The following is a 22,098-nucleotide window of genomic DNA, read 5'->3' on the forward strand; positions in this document are numbered from 1 at the left end:
GTTGAATTCACCAAAATGACATTTAATGGAATTGCTGCCAGCAGATGATGTTTAATATTTGGCCTGTGTGATATGTGTCATTTAGGAAATGCTTTTACATGAGATATTCTCTATGCTAGGAGGAAGTGCCCCAGAAAAAGTAGTTTATATTATTATGCTTCAAGTTTACTGAATTGTTTGGGGAGAACTTGGTGCTTCTTCAATGGCATGTACTTCCTCTTCTCCTTCTGCTTGGATGTCAAATGAAATTTGGGAATCAAAAATATTTGTACAATTTATTATAGGATCTGCCTGCTTGACTCTAAGGGAAAACTTAAACTGGATTTTTTTTTTCTTTTGTGCTAATCTTTGTTGGGTTGTTCTGAGAACACAAATCTGTTCTTTTTAATTTATTTTTTGTATGTAATGCAGTAATGAAGTTGTGCATCCCTGCCATGCTGTCTGAGGTGTCCCTCTCCCTCTGACAGGGGTGGACTCCACTGCCATTCTTGAGAACAGGCTAATTAGATAAGATTACTCTGTAATTTCCCTTTATTTTCTTATTAATTAGTGTCCTCTCACTGCTCTTGGCTGCTTTGTTCATTGCTGTACCTTGCAAAACTATTAATTACTGCAAAACCAAAGTGACTCATTCTGTACTAAATGAAAATGTGTACTTGATTACTCTGACAGTGAGTGTCTTTGCTGGGCACTTCCTTGGCTTATTGAAATTTATAAATTGCATTAATAAAAGTGCAAAGCTACTCTCCATCCTCATGTTTAGCATGGAATAGAATCACTCTGTTCACTCTGGTTTCTGTGCAGTCTGCAGTTATCTGTGATTGAAAAGGTGCCATGAAAGTGGCTTCCCCTGGGATGCCCATTGTTTTGGAGCAGCCCTGAAATCAGGAGCTGGGCTGGGGCTGCAGGAAGTTTTTGGGATGGCAGAGGAAGCAATCTGACTGCAATATCCTTTTCATGATTTGGGGAGTGTTTCCCACTCCTGCACATGGCAAATGCTGCTCTCAGTAGCAGAGTTTTGGTAGCTTTAGTGCCCCAAAAACTTCCATAGGGATGGTGCAGAAATGCTGCAGCTTTTAACTGCTGCTTTTGAGTAATTTTAGGTAAGAAACATGTGTTAAACACTGGGATGATGCTGTGGGCACTGAAAAGCTCTTGCTGTGTGCCATGTGGCACAGGCAGCCCAGCCTGGCTCTGGCACTGGCTCTTGTGCCCTCCTGCCTCTGCCTTGCTCTCCCTGTGCCTGCTCAGACCTTCCTGGCATGAAAGCTTTCCCTTCTGTGCTGTGAAAGTATCAACAGCTTAAATATGTGAGGAATCAAGCAAAATCCTTCCCATGATTTGGGGAGTGTTTCCCACTCCTGCACATGGCAAATGCTGCTCTCAGTAGCAGAGTTTTGGTGCCCCAAAAACTTCCATGGGGATGGTGCAGAAATGCTGCAGCTTTTAACTGCTGTTGTTGAGCAATTATAAGTAAGAAACATGTGTTAAACACTGGGATGATGCTGTGGGCACTGAAAAGCACTTGCTGTGTGCCATGAGGAGCCCTGGGCACGCTGCTGGTGGCACAGGCACCTCCTGCCTCTGCCTTGCTCTCCCTGTGCCTGCTCAGACCTTCCTGGCATGAAAGCTTTCCCTTCTGTGCTGTGAAAGTATTAACAGCTTAAATATGTGAGGAGTCAAGGAATAGTCTGCTGCTGAATCCTATTAAGTGCTGTGCTGGAGGAATTGAGGTGCTGTTGGTCAGCTCACAGTGTTTTTCTTCCCTAGCCAGGAAGAAATAGTCAAAATTCCAGAAAGAATCATAGCCAGATGTTTGTCATTGCTTCACTTTGAGTCTCCTAAATATGGCAAATAAGCTGCCTTAGGATTTATTTTTATCTGACCTCAGAAGAGAAAGTTAGTAATTCACTCTTTTAAATTTGCAATTATTACAGGCTTTAAAAAGAAGGTAACTAAAGCTTTGCATTTTGTGTGCTGTTTGATTCCACTATATATTTTTTAGGCCTGTTATTTTGTGTTTGGAAGCTGGACTTTTTTGATGCCATGTAGGAATGTGGTATGGGGTGGGGAAAGGTGAAACCACAGCCATTTTATTGACAGACATTTGGAGTGTGGGTTTTGTCCATTGGTTGTTTTTTTTTTTTTTTTAGGAAAAATGTGATCTTAAATTGTATAAGCCAAAATTATTATTTTACAGTTTTCTTGACCTTAGGTGTCATATTATATGTAAAGAAAATTGAGTTGCACTGCAATAAAGAAAAAACAGTCTGAATATCCCTGTGCAAAAAATTGGCATCTTAAAACACAGAAACCATTTAGGAAATTGGTGATCAAGTGTTATTACAGTCCTTGAAATATTAATTTTAAAGAGTAGTGAATTGAATTTATAACAGTTTGTGTGGCTAGGCAGGTGTTTGTTTCTGTTTTCATAATCTGCTGATGTAGGATAGTGAAAATCAGCTGAAATCAGTCTGATGCCTTTCAACCAAAATGGCTGTAGGAAATGCTGTATTCTACAAAAAAACCAAGAATAAGTCCACTGGAAACCTTTTAAACCTCTTTTGGGTGTGGGTGGCATTCAAGGTGGAGCCCACAGATGGGTAATTCTGTAAAATACAGGGAGCCTGAAAGGGAAGAAAACCCAAAAGCAAACCAAGAATCAGCCCACGAGCAGCCAAACACAGCTACAGAAATTCAGTGTGCTGAGAGCAGAGAAATTTTAGGTTTGTGCCTGCTGGAAAAAGGGATTTGAGCTGAGCCAGGATTTTGTGTCATTGTACTCCCAGGGTTCAGAGCACACAGACTTGGGGGTGTGCATTTAGCTCAACAAGGTTGCAAATGCACACCTGTGTGTCAGCCCTTTCTCCTTGCAGCCAAATCGCTGTTTGGAAAGGCAGTGCTGCCTGCTTGGCTAACTGAGAGACCATATATATGGAATATTTAAAAAGCTGTGCTATGGTAGCAATGCCTGGCATGAGAGATTTTCTGTTCAAGGCTGGAGTGTTGGATATGGGAGGGGAGTGAGCCCCTCTCTCTGACTGAGCAGTCATTCATTAATAAAAACAAGAATTAGAAAAGGGAAAAAACCCCAAAGCTTTATAAGAACTCTGTTAGAGCTGTCTGACACACCTTCAGCTGAAATAATGCAGGAGAATGTTGCTGTGCCCTCAGCCCACTTGGCAGGCAGGCAGCCTGAAGCCAGGGGTGTAGGAAACCCCTGCTGGCAAGGGGGAAGTTAGAAAAGCTTGGCCTTATCTAATCTGGCCTGTAGGTATTTATTAACCCATCACCACCTCTGCTCAAAGTACAGTGGGGAGTGATGTTAGGACAGCTGGGACCATTTCAGTTTTGCACAAAACAAAAGGGAGTTTGGGCCTTTTCTGTAAAAATACCCAATTTGTGTTTGTCTTTTATCCAAAGAGTCTGTCATAACTGTCTTCTAGATGTTGTAAACTATTTCCTTTGGGCAGATTTCCTCCAAGAAGTGTCAGCCTGGAGTAGCCAAACACCTTGCAGGGGAAGTGCAGTCCCTGGGTGCTGTAACACCTCTCCTAGGGAAGGCTGGGAGAGCTGGGATTGTGCAGCCTGGAGAAGGAAAATCTCTGGGGAGCTCTTATTGAGGTCTTTGAGCACCTGAAGGGGCTCCAGGAGAGCTGGAGAGGGACTTGGGACAAGTTCTGGGGTGGCAGGACACAGGGAATGGCTTCCCACTGCAGAGGGCAGGCATGGATGGGATATTGGGAGGGAGTTGTTCCCTGTGAGGGTGCTGAGGCCCTGGCACAGGGTGCCCAGAGCAGCTGTGGCTGCCCCTGCATCCCTGGGAGTGTCCAAGGCCAGGCTGGACAGGGCTTGGAGAACCTGGGACAGTGGGAGGTGTCCCTGCCCATGGTAAAAATGGCAATGAGATGGGCTTTTAAGTCACTTCCAACCTGAACTATTCTGTAATTGTATGAAAGGCCAGATCAAATCTGGTAAATGTGGGCATGGATGATGGTTTTGAGGCAAAAGCATAATTAAAGTTGAAAGACTTGCAATTTTAGTGAGGTGGTGTTTTAGTGTTTTTTTTTTTTTTTTTTTTATGAACAGAGTATGTTCTATATTTAAAATGACTTAAAACTATGGAGTTTTATTTATATGCTATACATGCCTATGAAATGAAGCTGTGCAAGGTCCCAGGAGCAGCAGCACTCTGAGTGTGTGGGGTGGCCAGGCCTGAGGGAATGAATGGCTGTAGGAAGGTTCAAGGGGGAAAAACTGTGACTCCTTCTCTTTATGAGCTTGTGTGGACAAAGGAGGTTCTCAGACTTTCTGGTTTGAACCTGAATTTGGGATCAGCTGCCCCAGAGCTGCTCCTCTCTGTGGTGCTGTCACTGTTGTCACCTGGATGTTTAATTATTACCAAGCAGGAGCTCTGGTGCCAAATCATCCAGCAGAACCTGTGAAACTCTGTGCAAGCATGTGCCCCATGGTGTTCATTAATTAATGTGCTTCCTTCTTCCCCAGGTACTCTCCAGCAGTTTTATTCTGAGTACTCCAGGAATTTCAGCACAGCACCATTTCTAAAAACTCAAGGCCATTTTCTGTCTCTGCATGCTCTCTACCCAAGTGTACATTTCCCAGTCTCATTCATGTAATTCCCTCCCTTTTGGGAATGTCTTCCCATGTCAACCAGCTGTTGTTTTCCTACTTTGAGGCATCCAGCAAGTCCAGCCACTCTGGAAAAGCTTGTTTGTTGGGTAGAGCTGGTTCAGTGCTTTGACATTGCCTTAAATGATCCTTTCAATGATCATAATTTTAAAGCTAGCCTTAATTAAATGAGCCAGAGGCTTCCATTTCTAGAATAATTTGTCTGGCTGTGGATTCTGCTTTAAAAAACCCTGACAAAACCACATCAAAAGCAACCACTGAAATCCTAGGACAAAAAAAAATATCATGGGGAGAGAGTCTTAGAATTTGATTTTTTTTTCCTAAACAAAAAAAAATGCCCAGTATGGAGTGTAATAATGGAACTTTAAATAGCTCCAAGATTTTTATTTGAGTTTGCAGCTTCCATAGTTGAGTAAATGATACTTTAGTGCAGTGTGGAAATGCTGTAACACAATAATTCTTTTTTCTGTAACATAATAACTTCTTTTTTATAAAGAAGAACTTTCAAGATGAAAGTGAGCTCTATCTCATTTTGTGATAATGAAGCTGCATCCTGTGCTCTGGAAGCTGTTAAATGCTCTGCAGAATATTCTTGATGTGGTCTTAGTAAAGTCAATATAGAAGGGTGGATAAAATAAATTTATTAAATTACCCTTTTCTTCACAAAGAGTTAAAAGAAAAATTGAAAGACTCGAAGCTTAAAGTTATTGTTAAGTATTCAGATGATCAAAATAAAATAGTATTTAAGCAATTTGGCTGAGCACATGAGAACAGTGTTTGACAGAGTTGTTACCTGGTGCTTGTTTTTGTGGGGAATCAGGGAGTATTTTCATTGGAGTTACTAATTCCAATCAAAATTGAGAAAACTATAAAGGACTGCAAAGGAAGGCAGTTGTTTCTTGCTTTTCCAGTGTGCAGATTGAATAGCAGATATGGAGCTGTAAGGTCATCTTGTCTCAGCCATGAAAGCACCAAGTTGGTGACTGGTATTTATTCCTCTAATACCTCCTGGTATTAGATTATTTCCTTCTTTCTAATAAAGATTCTGATGTCCACCCTGCATTCAGAAATGCAGTTTTGTTTACATGTGGCATTAATGATGATTTTTAACAGGGAGTTTGGAGAGTGTTTTTTCTGTCTCACGCTTCATTTGGACAGAGATCTAACAGATTGCAGAAGGGTTGGAGATAAACACAGCTATAAACTCACCAAAATGTTTGCATATTTCTGATTAAGAAAGGAAATAACAAATCTATGTTTAGCTGCAAATTGTCTTTTTTTTTAATTTACTATAAAGTGAAAAATCACTTTTTCATTAGGAAAACTTTTAAAGTGGCCTGAAGAAGAAAAATCAATAAAAATCCATGCTGGAGCAGCCTTTATTTAAATTTATTTAAACAGGGTGCTTGTGATGATGATGGCAAACCTGAACTTCTGCCTCTCATGCACATCCACTGTTAACTGGAGGAATTGGTCTCCTGACATGCAGATTTCTGATTTCTGTGACACAAAAATCCAAGGTGTTTGCTATTGCTAGGGTCCAGTGGCTCTGGCTGCACAAGAGTTTCCATTCTATACCTCAGCTTTATAACACTTTTTTTTCCCAAAATCTTGACTTTTGGACTGATTTTCCCTCCCAGTTTATCTGCTGCCAAAAGTGGGTTTCTTTTTTGGAAAGTTGGAGCAAGGACAGCATGCCAGTTTTGGAAGATGAGAGTACTAGTCCTTATGAAAATATGGGGGTTTTTGGTTTTTAAATTAAAATATGTGGAAACAGAAAGTTAAGTTGTCCTGGAAGACAAGTTTGGGAGGTAGAGAGGAAGCCTTGATTTTGAGGTATGATTTTGAGCTATGAAAATCCTGGGCTATGGGTTTGTTTTCTCTCTTCCTAAGCTCAGACCTTATGGCAGAGGGGGCATGTGCCATGTAGCAGTGATATTTGAGAAAATAGCAAGTAACACTGGGCTTGATTGTCTCCCTCTGCTCTGCTCTGGTGAGATCCCATCAGGAATACATGGATCTGCTGGAGTGAGTCTGGAGAAGGCCATGGGGATCCTCCAAGGGCTGGAGCCCCTCTGCTCTGGAGCCTGGACAAGAGAAAGCTCCAGGAAAACCTCAGAGCCCTTTCCAATGGCTAAAGAGGCTCCAGGAGAGCTGGAGAGGGACTGGAGATGAAACATGGAGTGACAGGACACAGGGAATGGCTTCCCACTGCCAGAGTGTTGAAGTGAGGGAGCAACCACCTTTGTTGATTTCGCATCTGACTCTGATTTATTCATTGATCAGGCACTTTTTATAACAGTGTTAATTCACTTCGTGCATATTGCAAAATCTGAGCTCCTGATAGGCTGTAGAGAAAACTTCAGCTCCTCCTTTTGTTTACAATACCTGAAGTTAGTTTACTGAAACCAAGATCAGTGTTCACACCGTGATATGAAAGGTTCTCAAAACCTTCATATCTATTCCCAGACCGGCCATCTGTTCCCAGTAGCAGCCAAGGACAGAACGGTCTGAGAATCTTGTTGTTTATATAAAAGGTGGCTGAGAACCTTAATTATTTACAGGATCAAGCCTGGGAAAGGCTGCTTTACAGCAGGCTTCTATCTTTCCCTCAGCTGAATACCTTCATGGCCTCTTTCTTTAAGCCATGCTTAAACCAGGCTCTCCACACCAGAGGGCAGGGATGGATGGGATATTGGGAATTAGGAATTGTTCCCTTTGAGGATGCTGAGGCCCTGGCACAGGGTGCCCAGAGAAGCTGTGGCTGCCCCTGCATCCCTGGAATTGTTCCAGCCAGGTTGGACAGGGCTTGGAGCAACCTGGGATAGTGGAAAATAGAACATTCCTGCTCTCAGATATTTTAATTTGCATTGTGTTGAATTATTCTAATTCTATCGCTAATTTGGCTTTGAAATGAAGAAGGGCAGATTTAGATGAAATGTTGAGAAGGAATTCTTCCCTGTGAGAGAGGTGAGGCCCTGGCACAGGGTGCCCAGAGCAGCTGTGGCTGCCCCTGGATCCCTGGCAGTGCCCCAGGCCAGGCTGGACAGGGCTTGGAGCAACCTGGGACAGTGGGAGGTGTCCCTGCCATGGCAGGGGTGGCACTGGATGAGTTTTTTAAGGTCTCTTCCTACCCAAACCATCCTGTGATTATACTGTTCTATAAAACAAAAATAACTGCTGTTACTACTTAAAAAAAAAAAAATATATATATATATATTATTCCTCTGTCCTAAGCACTCCTAACATTAAATATGTTTATTCTTCTGATAAGGTAAAAAATAGAGATATTTCCTTGAGGCAAGAACCTTCAGCTGGGAGTGGTTGTTCCTGTTTGATGCTGTCTTAGCACTGAGAAGGTGTTGGGGTTTGGTTTGGGGTTTCTCTTGCACACAGAGCTCTCTGTGCCATGGCTGGCTGTCAGGGTACCTGCTGGCACTTGTGCAGCTCTGAGAGAGCTTTTAAAGTTTGATTTCACTATAGAAATCAATTTGAAATAAATTTATTCTACTTATCAGTCTTTTTATGGTGACTCATTAAAATTATCTACAGCACAGTTAGAGCAGGGTCACCAAGGAAAGCTGTTGTTAGCTGCCTATTTAGGGTTTTTTTCCCAATTTTTTCTTCTTTGTTTTAATGTGAAATAATTCAGCAATATCAGTAGTCATTGTCTGGGCAGAAAATAAAGAGTAATTGAGAGGTTTGGAATGGAAAGTATGCCATGTTGTGAGTTTGTATTGAAAGCAGGACCTTTATGAAATGCATTCATGCATCTACTTGCCCTGCTGTCAGAATTACAGTAATTAAGAAATTACTTCAAATATTTTGCTTTGTGCTGCTTTTATGCAAATGAAACAATGACATGGAGCTGCCCACTGTGTTACTTTCATTTCTGTCTGAAAGGATGGTTATAAATGCAATAAACAACTTGAGGAACCAAATACTTCTAGGAGGAGTTTTCCCAAAGAATTTGAGACAAAATAATAAAAGACTGTTTTCTGTCTCAAGCTTTTGAACCCCATTTTTATTTTAAAATAAAATTAATACTGTTCTTTCAAAATGTGAAATTTATCCTTTGAAGGATGCAAAATGATACTGAGCTTAAACTGAGGTTTTTCTTAGCTTTTCATTGAAAATGACACCCAAAATTACAGTTGGTAACCCAAGCAAAATTATTTTACACTTTTAACATTTGGATGGCACCTTTATAATTGAATTGGTTGCCAAGTGCTTCCAGCTCCAACCATCTAAATTTCTTCATCTCCAGTTTCTCTTGAAGGAGTGTGGACTTGGCAGTGGAAGGGGAGAATTGCCAGGGATCTGGGCCATAAAACTTCTTTTTTTGAGAGAGATGAAGGCAGCTGGATTGCCTTCAGGCACAGAACTTGATGGAGCCAGGAGATGTGGCTCAGTGGGAAAGAAAGAAAGCTGTGCATTAAAATCCAGTTGGGATCATTCTAATTCCTTTGTGGAACTATCCCTGCACACAGATCCCTTGATAGTGCAGCATTTGGCTGTAAAACTTGTCTGATTGTCAGCAGGCATCTTTCAGGAGTGAATCCAAGTGTGTCAGCTCTAACAAAAGGTGGTTGTTGGAACCAGAATTGGGTTTTTGTTTCATGAATGAGAAATCAGAGACCTGGGTCACAGGACATGTCCTGTTCAGAGGTTTCTAAAGGTTTGTGCCATGGAAAGGCAAGGTGCATGTCCCATTTTCTGCACAGGAGCTTGGTCAGGGTGCTGCTGCCTCAAAAGTGTTCCCTTCTGTGGGGCCTGGGAGAAGGAGGTGCACAATTACAGATGTGTGGGTTTGGACCTTAAAAAACAAGGCTCCTGTGCAGAGGGGGGCGTAAGTGGCCCGAAGTTTAGAGTCCGGCTAGCTGAGGGCGAAAGGCCGACGCCCCTCTGCAATTCCTGGCCAGCCCCTTTCGGCGTCTGATGGCCTCGGGCTTCGCTGGCTGCGGACTGGCTCACACCAGTGGTATTGGGGAGGAACGGAGCTGACCACCCGGGGGTCAAACATCGGTTAAGGTGTTGCGGGATCCAAACGCGGGGAAACCAACCGGGAAAAGTTTTTTCAATAGGGGGTGAAACAGGATTATAAAGGAGGGGGGGTGGGTACAGGCGGAACCAATCGGGAAAGGTGAGGGGATGAACTTCACAGAACTGACACTCCATGGAAACCAATAATCAAAAGGTAAAGGAGGTGTCCTGGGACCCCAGCCAGCCACCATCTCCAGAGAGGAGAAGGCTCTCGAAACCCGGGAGGAGAAGGGGACGACCGACCGGGCCCAGGGAGGAGACAACCCCCACCCATAAGGGAAACCAGGGGAGGAGCAACCACCCATCGGCAACCATGAATAGCGAAGCTACCACAGCAACCCACCTGACAGGGTAGCAGCGGCGGGAAAAACCGGGGGAACAAAACCATTTTACACATAATAGGGGAGAACAATACATAAATTGGAGGAATAACACAAGAAACTTCACAACACACTACAACACTCCTGCTAGATTTGAGGATATTTTTTTTCTGTTCCTATTTTAACATTTATGCACAAATCCATAGCATAGTGCATTGAGGAGTGACTGAGGGAGCTTGAGGAACAACTGAGGGAGCTGAGGGTGCTCAGCCTGGAGAAAAGGAGACTCAGAGGTGCCCTCATCACTCTCTATGACTGCCTGAAAGGTGCCTGTGCTCAGCTGGGGCTGGGCTCTGTCTGCAGCAGCACTGACACAACCAGAGCACACAGCCTCGAGCTGTGCCAAGGGGAATACAGGCTGGATATCAGGAAAGAGTTTTTTACAGAAAGGTGATAAAGTTCTGGAATGGCGGAGTCCCCATCCCTGGGTGTGTTTAACCAACCCTGGATGTGGCACTGGGTGCCAGGGTTTAGTTGAGGTGTTGGGGCTGGGCTGGACTCCATGGTCTTTAAGGTCTCTTCCACCCTATTCATTCTGTGAATAGCAAGAAATGTGTTTCAGTTAAAAATTAAAAACACTTGATTGCCAAAATTCATTTCTCCAGGCATAAATGTCTCCCATGGCAGAGTGTTACCTGCATGGGAAACGTTCAGGGGGCATCACAGAAAGAATGTAATTTATTTGAGATGTGGTTTATCATTACCTCTATCATTCCTTATTTCATTGTCACCATTTAAAAACAAAAACCCATACCCACAGAGTCTTCTGGAAGCACAGATTTTGGCTAAAAAAGTGCACCTGTATTCTTCCCAAGAAAATGCCATTTTAGACATCACAGAACCTGTTCAGAAAAAGAGCTGAGTACTCATATTCATGTGCCATGTCAGCACTCAGCCTGGCATCTCTGTACCATCTGCAGTCCCTGACAATTGCATCATTTCTCCTGACTTGCAGTTTTATTTAGGGGTTTCAGCATTAGTGGCCTGAGCCAGTGTGATACCAAGAAACTTTTGGAATGATTTGTGTTTGCACCAGATGAATTCACCTGAGTGAAGCTGTGGCTGCTCTGACAGGTACCATGGCTGGTGAAAGCCTGAGTGAGAGCTACAAACCCATCTGGTGTCCTGCTTCTGTGCTTTTCTCTGACGTTCCAGGGTTGCATCCAGTCAGCTTTGCTCACACCACTGCAGATACCAAAGCTATTTCAGAATTGCAGCATTGCAGGGCTGTCAGACTTTTTCTCTATGAAATTTTAGGGGCTTTTTAAGAGTTATAGAGGCATTTGCAGAGTTCTAAAACCATTGAGAGTTTATGTTTTTCCTGTAAGAGGTGATTACTTTTGATTTTTTTATGCACCTCAATCATGTGAAACTGTTTCCCCAATGTTTCCCCTTGTTTTTTATCTTTTAAGCCTAAAATAACACATTCTTGCCCTCAGATATTTTAATTTGCATTGAATTGAATTATTCTAATTCTATCACTACTTTGGCTTTAAAATGAAGAAGGGTAGATTTAGATGAACTGTTGAGAAGAAATTCTTCCCTGTGAAATTCTTTCCTGGTGTGACAGTAGTGAAGTCCTGGCACAGGTGGATCCCTGGCAGTGTCCAAAGCCAGGTTGGACAGGGCTTGGAGCCACCTGGGACAGTGGGAGGTGTCCCTGCCATGGCAGGGAGTGGAAATGGAAGAGTTTTAAGGTCCCTTCCTACCCAAACCATCCTGTGACTCTGTGATAATTTATTACAATGCCTAATACTTTTAAAGCAGGTACTATTGTGGGTGTGTAGGGTCATTACAGAACTCTGTGCCTGCTTTGATGGGAAAGTCATAGAAGCTTCCATCACTGGGCTTTTCCAAATGAACAAAAACCACGGTGGCATCAAGGCTGTCAGTGCATTGTGCTGGATAACCCAGTCATCCCTCCAGAATGGTGCCACACCCTGTCCCACAGCTTGGGGAATGCTGTGTGGCCCAAGGTGGAGCTTGGTGGCCATGCAGGGTTTGGTGTGGTGCTGGGATGGGCTGGGACAGCCCTTTGGATTCTTTGCTGGGTGATGCAGGTGGGCTGATGTGTGGGTTCAGAAATGCTGGTTTTCTCTGGTGCCTGCTGCAGTGAGAGGTGCAGAGCAAACCGAGTGACTGAACCAGCAGCCTCGAGTGTGGATGTGCTGTGGAATTCTCCTGTAGCTGCTTTCTGCTGCTGTTTGTGGCTTTGCCCCTAACCTGGCTCTCAGAAAGGGTTTGTGAGTGAGTTTCTTGAGGGACAGATTCATTGCCAGGGTTCCCCAGGCAGCGTGGTGTGAGAGGTTTGGTTGGGTTCCCGCTGTCCACAGGCATTCCCAGCCTGGGGGTGTCCCTGGGGTTCCTGGTGTGGGGAGCAGTGAGTGAGGAGCAGCTCCTGCTCCAGCCACAGCCCTCAGCTACACAAACAAACGTGTGGGTTTATCGAGGGAGCTGCAAATAGCCCACAGCTGCTCCCCTCAGCTCTCTGCTGACCCTGCTGGCAGCAGGAGGCTGCGGGTAGCTGACCTCCAGTGGCCTCTGTCAGCTTCAGCTCCTCTGCTTCTGTGAAGGATTTTTGTGTGGAGTCTTGTGTATGAGATGTTTGTGTGTTACAGTGACTAGAACAATGTGAATAATCTTTGTGGTAATAGTAGCCTCTCCCAGCCAGGTCTCATAAGCTCTTGGAAGTCTAGTAACTCACCTTTGGAGGCATAAAATCAGCAGGATGGCTTCTGTTGCAGTGTTGGAAACAAAAAGGTTTAATAAAAGGTAAAATAACAGAGAAAAATCAAGCTAGGTGCAAGAGGTCCTCCTGCCCCTGGTAAAACACCTCACAAAAGGGATTAGTTTCTTTGTTCTCTTCTTTTTCTAGTAAATTATCTAGGCAGGACTTTTTGGCTTCTGTCTGATTGCCTATCCTTAAATTGGAGCTAAAGTCCTCAAGGTCTTATGAGCTGGCTTTTTCACCAAATTGAGGAGAAAAACTTCTGGGCTTCTTTCCTTTTTGAGGGGACAAAGGATAGTTTTGCCACTCCATCAACAAAAGGCACATTCCTGTACTTTGTGATATTTTTCTCCAGTTTATAAAGATGCCATTTGTTTTTGCTTATTCAATAATAAGAATAGATAAACAAGAATAAACTTATTCTTATTTATTCTTATTAATCTCACTGTAACTTTTTAAATTATTATTTCCTTAGTCGAAATGTTACGGCCAGACGTTATTGACAGAAGTTTACAAGCATCTGAATTTGATTGAATCTGACTACTTTGGAATTGAGTTCCAGAATATCCAGTCATATTGGGTGAGTACAGTTCCCTGACAAATCTGGGATTGTGAAAAGGTTGGGTGAATGTAGAGTGACAAGAATTTCTCAGTCTGCTGCAGTTTCCTGCAGTCTCCTGTGGGATTATCTCTTGGATTCTTGTAAAGCTGTTTCACTCAGCAGAATGACAAGAGCTGTTGAAGAAGAAGGGAGAAGAATCAGATCCTGCTTCTTGTTAAGTCTCAGAAATTGTATAAAGTTAAATAGCTGCTGATGTTCCCATTTGCAGGGACAGAAATAAAATCCTCCTTTCCTCTGAAAAGAGAAACATGAACTCAAAGTGTACTCTGCAGAGCACTTATAAAATCAAATTGTGGTGTGTAATTTTGGTAGTGTTCATATTTATCTTCAGTGAATTCAGTCTTCAATTAATTTTCCTGAAGAGCCATTACAAACCTCTTTCTAATCAACAAAAACCTCAGCAGGCACAAAGGCCTGCAAGCTTTTTAAATCATTGATCCAGATCAATGCTGACATCTTTAAGCCTCCTAGTCACTTATCCTGAACCTTGCAAAGAGGACAGTGTGGCTTCTAAACTAGAAAATGTTCCCCAAACTTTCCTTTCATTTTGATTTGTTTCGGTTTTTTCAACTTTTTTTCTTAATTACTTTTTTTTTTTTAGTTTTAGGACTCACATGCAGAGAATATGATGAGAATATAGGGAGTGCTAAAAGCATTATCCATGCTGCTCTTGAGCTGAGGAAATACACTAAAGCTTGTTTAGTTTCTGTTGCTTGTGCATGGTGTGCAAACTGTTCTGCAGCTAATAATGTTCTTAAAATCCTCAGCTGTCTCACAAACAGGGCAGTAAGCACCAAACATAATTGTCTTGTAACAATTTTCTCTTTGGAAGTGTGGGGAAAATAAAAGGTTGAGCTTCCAGAATATTTTGCATTGCTTTTGTGGATTCTCCTTTTACTAGAACAAAAGTCTTTCTTGTAAAACGTGCTTGTCAAAAGGGAAGAAATGGTGGCAAGTTAATATTGAGTAAAAAACCTTAAGTAGGTAGGGAAGAGTGACAGAAATAGCACAGAAGGGAAAAACCATTGGAGCTTTCCATGTTCTGCAGACTTTCTGTAATTCTGCAGCCTGGCTCCTGTCAGACTGTGGGTTTTGGCATGACTCCTGCCCTCTTGGCACTGGGGCTCTGCTTTTGCTGACCTGGCTCTTCTTCTGTCCAGATGAGCTTTAAGCACAGATCAGTGGCTTTGGTATTGATGCATGAGAAATGTCAATCCAAATAGAGAAATACACTTTTTGTAAAGCACAGGAATTACTGCATTGAGGAAGAAATGCTACTCATAAATTATTGCTTAATTTGAATTTCCTTTTGATGTTTTCATATTATAATAAATAAGAATGTTTGTAATTTTTTTCCCTTCCATTTCAGATTTGGCTGGAACCTATGAAACCTGTTATTAAACAAGTACGGAGTAAGTAGTTTTAAAAAAAGGAAGTTTTCCTTAATTTACATCTTCTTGATGTGGCTTGCTTTCACAATTACTACTTGATTTACTGGTTATGCTTCCCTGTAAAACACACATGGCAGGGGTGAGAGTGATTCCTGCTGGGGCATGCTAACCTGACATTTTAATAGGCACTGTGTGGTGGGTGGAATGGAAACTTCCTGAGGGTAGGGTTCTTTCTCTGATAAATATCTGGCTAGGTTGGCTCAGCTGCTGCTGCATTGAAGTGAAATATAACACTTGTTGTGTTAGCTTTTGGAAGTTGTTGTGTTGTCATACCGTGGGAAGAAAAAGGAGCATTTTGGCTGATTCCCATGGCAGCTCTTTCCACATGCTGAGGAGCAGAGGTTCTGAAATATGCTCTTTATAGCACCTAAAAAGTGTTAATGTCACAGGCAATTTAAAGGCCCAAAACAGCTGAAGAATTCAGGTTGCTGCTTGGTCCTTCAGATGTTGTTGAAAGATTAGATCCAGCTTTTTGTTTTTTTCTCTGTAGAACACAGTTAAGCAATTTGTTTGTTTTGTGGTTCTGATCGTAGAGGCTTTGTGGAGGAACAAGATCAGGAGGGCGTGGTGGATTCCTACTCCTTTGCAAATCTTGATTGAAATATGTTGAAAATGAGTACTGGGAAGTAGCTTTTAGCTACTCTTCTGTCTAAAATTGATTGCCAGAAAATATGAAATCATCAATTCTAGCTCATCTTCTAACTTTAAGGTCATGATTTTTGACTTTTGTCAACACTGTTTTTAAGCAGAAGAACCAAATCATCAATAAAATAGGGCTCCCTAGGGAGAATACAGAATATTTTCACTCTATATTCCCTGCCAAAAAGATGTTGGGAGTGCTGTCTTTTTATGTGCTCCTGGCTAGAAGGAATTATGTCCCAGTCAGAAGATCTGATGGGTCACAGGTCTGCAGTGCTGCTTGGTTACTCCTTCTGTATCCTCTCCTATACCAAAGAAATTGTGAAAGCTTGACCTTAGACCACAGACAGCGTTCCCTGATGATACAAATATTGTTCTAAAGTGGTCTAAAATCATGGGGATGTACTGAGATTTATGGCTGCTTTACAGTCTGACACCCCTGTTGTGATGCCAGTGAAACTGAAAGATTTATTTAATTTTTTTTATTAATATTATTCTGTAAGAGATACCAGTCAGTTGTCTGGCAAATGTTGATGTTCTGACATCAATTTTAAATTGACTGAAATGAATTTTCTATCTATTGGGAATTTTGTTTGCTTGGGTTTTTTTTTTTTTTTCTGTAGAATGTAATGATTTTGAAGTTAAACTTCTTACTTTTAGTCCAGCTGCAGGGGAACACAGATGTTATGGACTTTAAGGTGATTTTGCTCAAAGTTGTTGCTTGATGTTGCTGGTGAGTGCTGTGCACCTGCAGATAGACACTTCTGAGTCTTTGACATCCTCTCTAAAAACAAAAGTTCTTGCTTTACTCCCAGTTAGTTTTGGCTTTGTGACATCCATTGAACCTTCTCTTGTGTGATAAGAAGAGTTTTTAAATTCATTTCAAATGAATGCAGTCAGTTTTAGTAGTGAATCACTCATGTGGGAAGGAGTTTGGACCCAAATTTTGAGCCTCCTACCAGACACACAGTATCAGGCTGACATTTGGGTACCTTCTCTGAGGTGCTGCTACTTTATATAATATACAGAGTTGTTTTCAACCATTCCTGCCTGGGTCATTTTTTCTCACATCCTTTTTGTTTCTTTCTTTTGCTCAGATTTGGCTTCCTAAAATAAATTCTGAATATTAAGACTGAGCAAGTGTTTCTTTTCCTAATTTGAGTGGAACTTATTCATAAAGGAAAGGCAGAAGTGGCTAAACAAAACAAGGAAGATTGTGCTGCAGAAGCAAATATGCAGTATTATGTTTTTATTTTTTTAATATTTATTACCATTGGATTTAATTGATGCTTGAAACAATTCCAGTATTGCTCCCACATTAATACTTCCACTTGATTGGCATCAGGAATGTGCAGGACTCTTCTTAACCTTGTGAAGATCTTCCAGAGACTCACAGTATTTTCAGAAATTTGCTGTAAAATTTTGGTCTTTTATCTGGGATCATTAAAACTATTTATTTCCCTCACTTGGTCTGTGTCTAGAACTGTAGAATCCTTAGTCTCTGCCAAATGTGGGCTTTCTGTGTCATTATAGGGTGCTATTTCCAGCCTCCTTTCATTTCTAGATACTCCACTGTAATTAGGATGTGAATTTTAGGGGTTTTTTGTGGTTTTTTGTTGTTGCTGTTGACCAAAGCTTTGGTAATTCTGGAATTGGAGGCTGGCAGCTGCTCTTGTCACAGCTGTGATAGTCTGAATTCTCCCAGCTACTTGTCAAAAAGCAAAGTTTGTTATTCTCTCATTAGCAAACAAGAGGATGGGTGAAGGAATGTTTGACCTGTGGGAATCAGATATTCCAGACAGAAAAAAATCAGTGTACTTTAGGACTAATGGGGGTTAAACTGGACTTTGTTGAGCTTTGAGAGATCCTGGTGCTTAAAATAAATTAAAAAGCAGGCTGCTTGTGCTCCAACAAGTTTGATTTATTTTTAATTTGGGTAAGTTTACTTTGAAACAGCAGCACAGGGAGTCCCTGGGGGCACTGCCTGGCTCTGGTGCACATCAGGTGGATGCTCAGCACAGCCTGCCCAGTGCTTTGCCTCCCTCTGCAATCCTTGGCCTCATTTGCTTTCAGGCAGGAAAAACAACAGGAAAACAGTGGTGCCCAGTGCTGGCATGGTGAGGGATTGTTGTACCCTGTAGTAATTCCTTCAGAAATCCAGGTGAAACAAGGATTTCTGAATTGTGATGCTGGAACTGATAATTTAGAGCATTATGGACTGTTTCTTGTAGTGACCAAGTGTTCTGTTGAATTTTGAAAATTCAATTAGTTTTCTGGAAATGGGAGGAAATGTGTATTACCAGGCAGGCTGGGGGCAGGCTGCAAACACCTTTTATCAGTGCTGCTGGTGAGGTGGGTGTTGGCAGCCTGTGGGATGTGTTTCCCTTCTGGAACCTTCTCCCTGGGTCACCTCTGAGGGTGTTTGATGCAGCTGCTTTGGGGTGTTACAGATTTCACACTGCATGAAACTTTTTCCAATTTCAGCTGCAGACTCACCTTGTCAGTGGTATCCAGTTCCTCTGCAAAACAGCTGCTTTATCTCACTTGACACAGAGCCTGCTGTGGTTAACTGGGATTTGAAACTGGCCAGAATTTCTCTGTGCTGTTTCTCTGCCTGTTGGCAAACAGAATATGCATGTGTTTATGAGGATCTCAGGGTGTTTTTGTGAAATTATCAACTTTTCTTCCAGGACCAAAGACTACAATGCTTCGTCTGGCTGTAAAGTTTTTCCCTCCTGACCCTGGTCAGCTGCAAGAGGAATATACCAGGTAAAGTATTTTTAGAACTGTTGGACATGATTTAAATACTGAATTAATAGAGCAGGAAGGCAGCACAGTTACTTCCAAGCAAAACTGAGGTGGAAGATGAGTAAAACATCACTTACAGTGAATGTTGCAGTTTCAGCAGACATGTGTTGGCAGATGAATGTTATCAGAAAAAATATTTTTCAAAACAGAAAACAGCACAGGTTAGGGCTTTCCAGCATCCTGGTGCCAAGGGAGTCAGAGTATACAGAAAATACTAATGTTTATAAACAGTGTCTATAAAAATAAATATAAAATAATCAGTACATGTTTTATTAAGTGATTTAAACTTCCAAACACACTTTACTGTTCACAATTTTAACTGTGCTCACCATGGGTTATTTTTGGGTTATTGCTGATGGATCTGTGGTCAGTTAAGCAGCCCTATCCACCTGCTGGCACCTGGGGCCTGGTCTGAAGTCTGCCTCTCACAAGGACATCACCCAGATATTGGTGGTTAAAGAGCTCATTTTGTGCTTCTCACAGTTTCACTGCTTTTAATTAGAATTCCTCTTAGAGAGGTTCCTTATTATCCTTCAGATGTATTTAAGAACAAACCAGCATGGTAACAGTTGTGACTGTCTCTTGCAAGGAGAAATATTCTCTAAATATTTCCTTTGCACCAGGTTTTCTTATATTAATTAGGGAATTCATTAAGAATACAACTTTTTAGAGCAGGAACTGTATTTTGCCTATTTATTGAGTATTTATGGTCTGCACTTAGAGAATCTGGGTAATTAATGATGCTGTTAATGATATTGTACTCTTTATTGCGAGTATACTAAAAAACTGAGAGCTCTAATCAGACATGCAGAAAGCAGAACATACTTTTTGAGAAGCCTTTAATACATACTTACAGTACTTAAAAATTTAAAAAGCCTATAATTCAAAATTTATAACTTTTAGTATCTTTTACTTCAGGAATAAAATTTTAAAATAAAGTCTTCTTTTAAAAAAATCTTATTACCATCTCTTAGGGTGTAATTCAGTAAAGAAAAAGAATCAGTCTGTCAGTTTGAAGATTTCTAGTAGTGAGTTGTTGCCTGTTTACTGGAGTCCTTACTGTATCTCCTTCCAATTAACAGGAACAGCATACAAAACTGCTAAACAGAAATGATTCCTCTTTAACAACTGAATGGGAAATATTTCAGTGGAACTAATATAGGAGTATAAGAAAAGGAAATTGAACTTCTGAGTGTCTTTGCAGGCTGCTAATATAGTTCTGGAAAGTACAACTGCTGAGTAGATTAGTTGAATGGTAACAGAAGAGCTTATCAGTTTTCTAACAAAATACTGGAATCAGTGATATTCTTCTGTATTTCTGTATCACTTGAAATGTTGCTTAAGTTTCTTTCCAGCTAAAAATGACAGCTGCTGTTACTGCACAGATGAAACCTGCTTAAAACATGGTTTTCCTTTTTCTTGTTGCTGTGAGTCATTCTGTGCTGATAAATTTTGGAAGTCACAGGTTATTTTGGATTGAGATGCTGGTTTTATAAACCCCTGCTGAGTTGTTGTGTTGTGTTTTGTGTCAGGATGTAACTGCAGCCCTTGCTCCTCTCCTGCAGGTACCTGTTTGCATTGCAAATCAAGAGGGACCTGGCAGAGGAGAGGCTGACCTGCAGTGACAACACAGCTGCTCTGCTGGTCTCCCACCTGCTGCAGTGTGAGTATCCACTGCTGACCCACATTACATCACACACAGAAGCTTTTGGCAACTAAAAGAAATCTCTATCTCATAGCATTTCCTTCTCACACACTAAATATGTTGGTTTTCAACCCTGGGATGGTCACCTGTCAGTATAGGACAGGAAAGAACACAAGCACACACAGCTGCTCTCAAGGTGAAGAAAAAAGGGAGGCTTATTTTCTGACTCCAACATCTATAGTTTTCCAAAAGGGACAGTGGATTGGAGGGTGACAGTGCCACCTTTTAAACCAGGACACTCTCCAATGACACTGGACAAACCAACAGTCCATCAAATTTCTCCTCCTCCACAAAAGAATGCAGAACAATGAGTTATTTACAGAAAGAGTGTGAGAAAGTTCCTTACAAGAATGTAAACATCAGAAGGCTTAGAAAATCGTAAAAAATCAGGGTGACAGTCATCAGGGGGAGGAACAGCTGGTGCTAATGTATGAGGTAAATTTGGCTTCAGAGGGGTGGTACAAAACCAGCCTTGCTGTTTCCCTGGCTCTGCTGCCAGCACCCCACATCTCCCAGCCAGCTGTTCCCCCCTGTCTAGGTGCTCCCCTGGCTTCAGTTCCCATTTCCCTGTGCTGGGAGGAGATGGCTGTGCAGGAACTGGGCTGGAACACTGAGAACCATGCTGCAACAGGTTCTGCACTGGGGCTGTCAGCACCTTTCCTCCTTGCTGCGACTGAAAATGGAAATGGGAAGCCATTTATTTGGAAGCACTCCATGCTGCTGCTGGCTCAGTCTGTGCATGCTTAAAAACCTAAAATGTGGCCTTTGAAGCAAGGAGGTTGGAAACCCTGAGTGAGTTCAGATACCAGATTTTTGGAGCAGCAGCTGAAGTGTTCACAGGTCTGCAGCCCAACCTTGGTGGCTCTTGGCTGGCTGGATGCAAAAACTGATCAATAATTCTTCTTCACAATTGCACTGCTGAGTAGTTATTGGTTGTCTAACTGTGCAATGCAATGTAACAATACAGTTATAATAGTATTTCTTCTGGTGATTTTATTGGAGGAGCAAATCTGCCTTGTGTGTGTGCCCTCAGTGAGTGACACCACTAAAACCTGCTTGTGGTTTTCCAGCCCTGTGGAGCTGATGAGAGAATCTCAGCATCAGGCCTTGCTTAGCCTGATTCTGCTCTTCTGGAAAATGTGAGAAAGAACAGCTTCATTTTCAACAGAAATTCTTTTACAAAATATTCAGTATTTTTGACTCATTCCTTCTTATGCTGGCTAGGTTTTAAACAGGATTTGCTGCATTCTTGTGGAACAATCCCACTCCTTTCTCTGACACAGCTAATGGCAGATGCCCTCAGACACAGAGCAACTCTTCCTTGGCTGCATCCATCCCATAATCACTGCACACACAGCACCACAGACTCATTCTGCATCTGTTTGGTCACCCTTGTATTTATCTCGTTTTTGAATTTTCTTATATTTTTGCCATCCTTCCACAGAAATGAGCTTCACAGCTTAGTTTTTGGGAAGTTTTAAGGACAACATTATGTACTTTTATATTTTAAAACCTTTTGGTTTTGAATTTAATATTGCAACTTCATATTTTTTTATCAGAAAAAGTAAATTCTTAAAATTTATTTCTTCAACTTGTAATTTTATGTACATTTGCCACATGTTCTGCCTGTCTTGTGCTTTTGTATTCTGACCCAAAAACTTCTGATTGTTTTGTGTTGTATCAGGTGGAAGCTGTTCTGCATTTTACAGTAATGCTTTTTTATTCAGTAAATCTTCCTAAATTCACAGAATTGCATCTGAAAGACATGGATATGTGAAGGGGAGACCAAAATTCCAGCTGTAACTTGCCACCTTCCTGAGTAACCTTGTCTATTACTAGACACTATTTTACATACTTTTTTACTATTTTACATATATATAGTAAAAAATACTATTTTTTTACTACATTACATATATAGTAAAACTACCATTTTACATCTATATAGTAAAAAATAAATTGAAATATGCTATTTGGTGTAAGGTATATGTAAGGAAGAACTGTTCAGACCACCTCACAGGTCTTCTACAGGTTTCACATCTTGCACCTTTCAGAAGTCTAAATTTTCCAGACAA

The 22,098-nt window shown here is 41.6% G+C and overlaps 1 protein-coding gene across 5 annotated transcripts in view; it reads left to right on the forward strand.

The window, feature by feature from the left end:
* The window catches only part of FARP2 (FERM, ARH/RhoGEF and pleckstrin domain protein 2), an 85,080-nt gene that overhangs the window by 12,445 nt on the left and 50,537 nt on the right, over positions 1-22,098 (forward strand). For all 5 annotated transcript variants that reach the window (XR_012581580.1, XR_012581581.1, XM_074546880.1 and 2 more), the window contains exons 3-6: positions 13,277-13,381; positions 14,793-14,835; positions 18,204-18,282; positions 19,887-19,984. Coding sequence is in view for 3 of the 5 variants with exons in the window: in XM_074546880.1 (XP_074402981.1) it covers positions 13,277-13,381; positions 14,793-14,835; positions 18,204-18,282; positions 19,887-19,984 (325 nt within the window). In the remaining 2 variants the exon portion in view is untranslated. The remainder of the gene's footprint in view (positions 1-13,276; positions 13,382-14,792; positions 14,836-18,203; positions 18,283-19,886; positions 19,985-22,098) is intronic.

The sequence above is a fragment of the Zonotrichia albicollis genome, chromosome 9 (genome assembly GCF_047830755.1).
Source record: "Zonotrichia albicollis isolate bZonAlb1 chromosome 9, bZonAlb1.hap1, whole genome shotgun sequence".
NCBI lineage: Eukaryota > Metazoa > Chordata > Aves > Passeriformes > Passerellidae > Zonotrichia > Zonotrichia albicollis.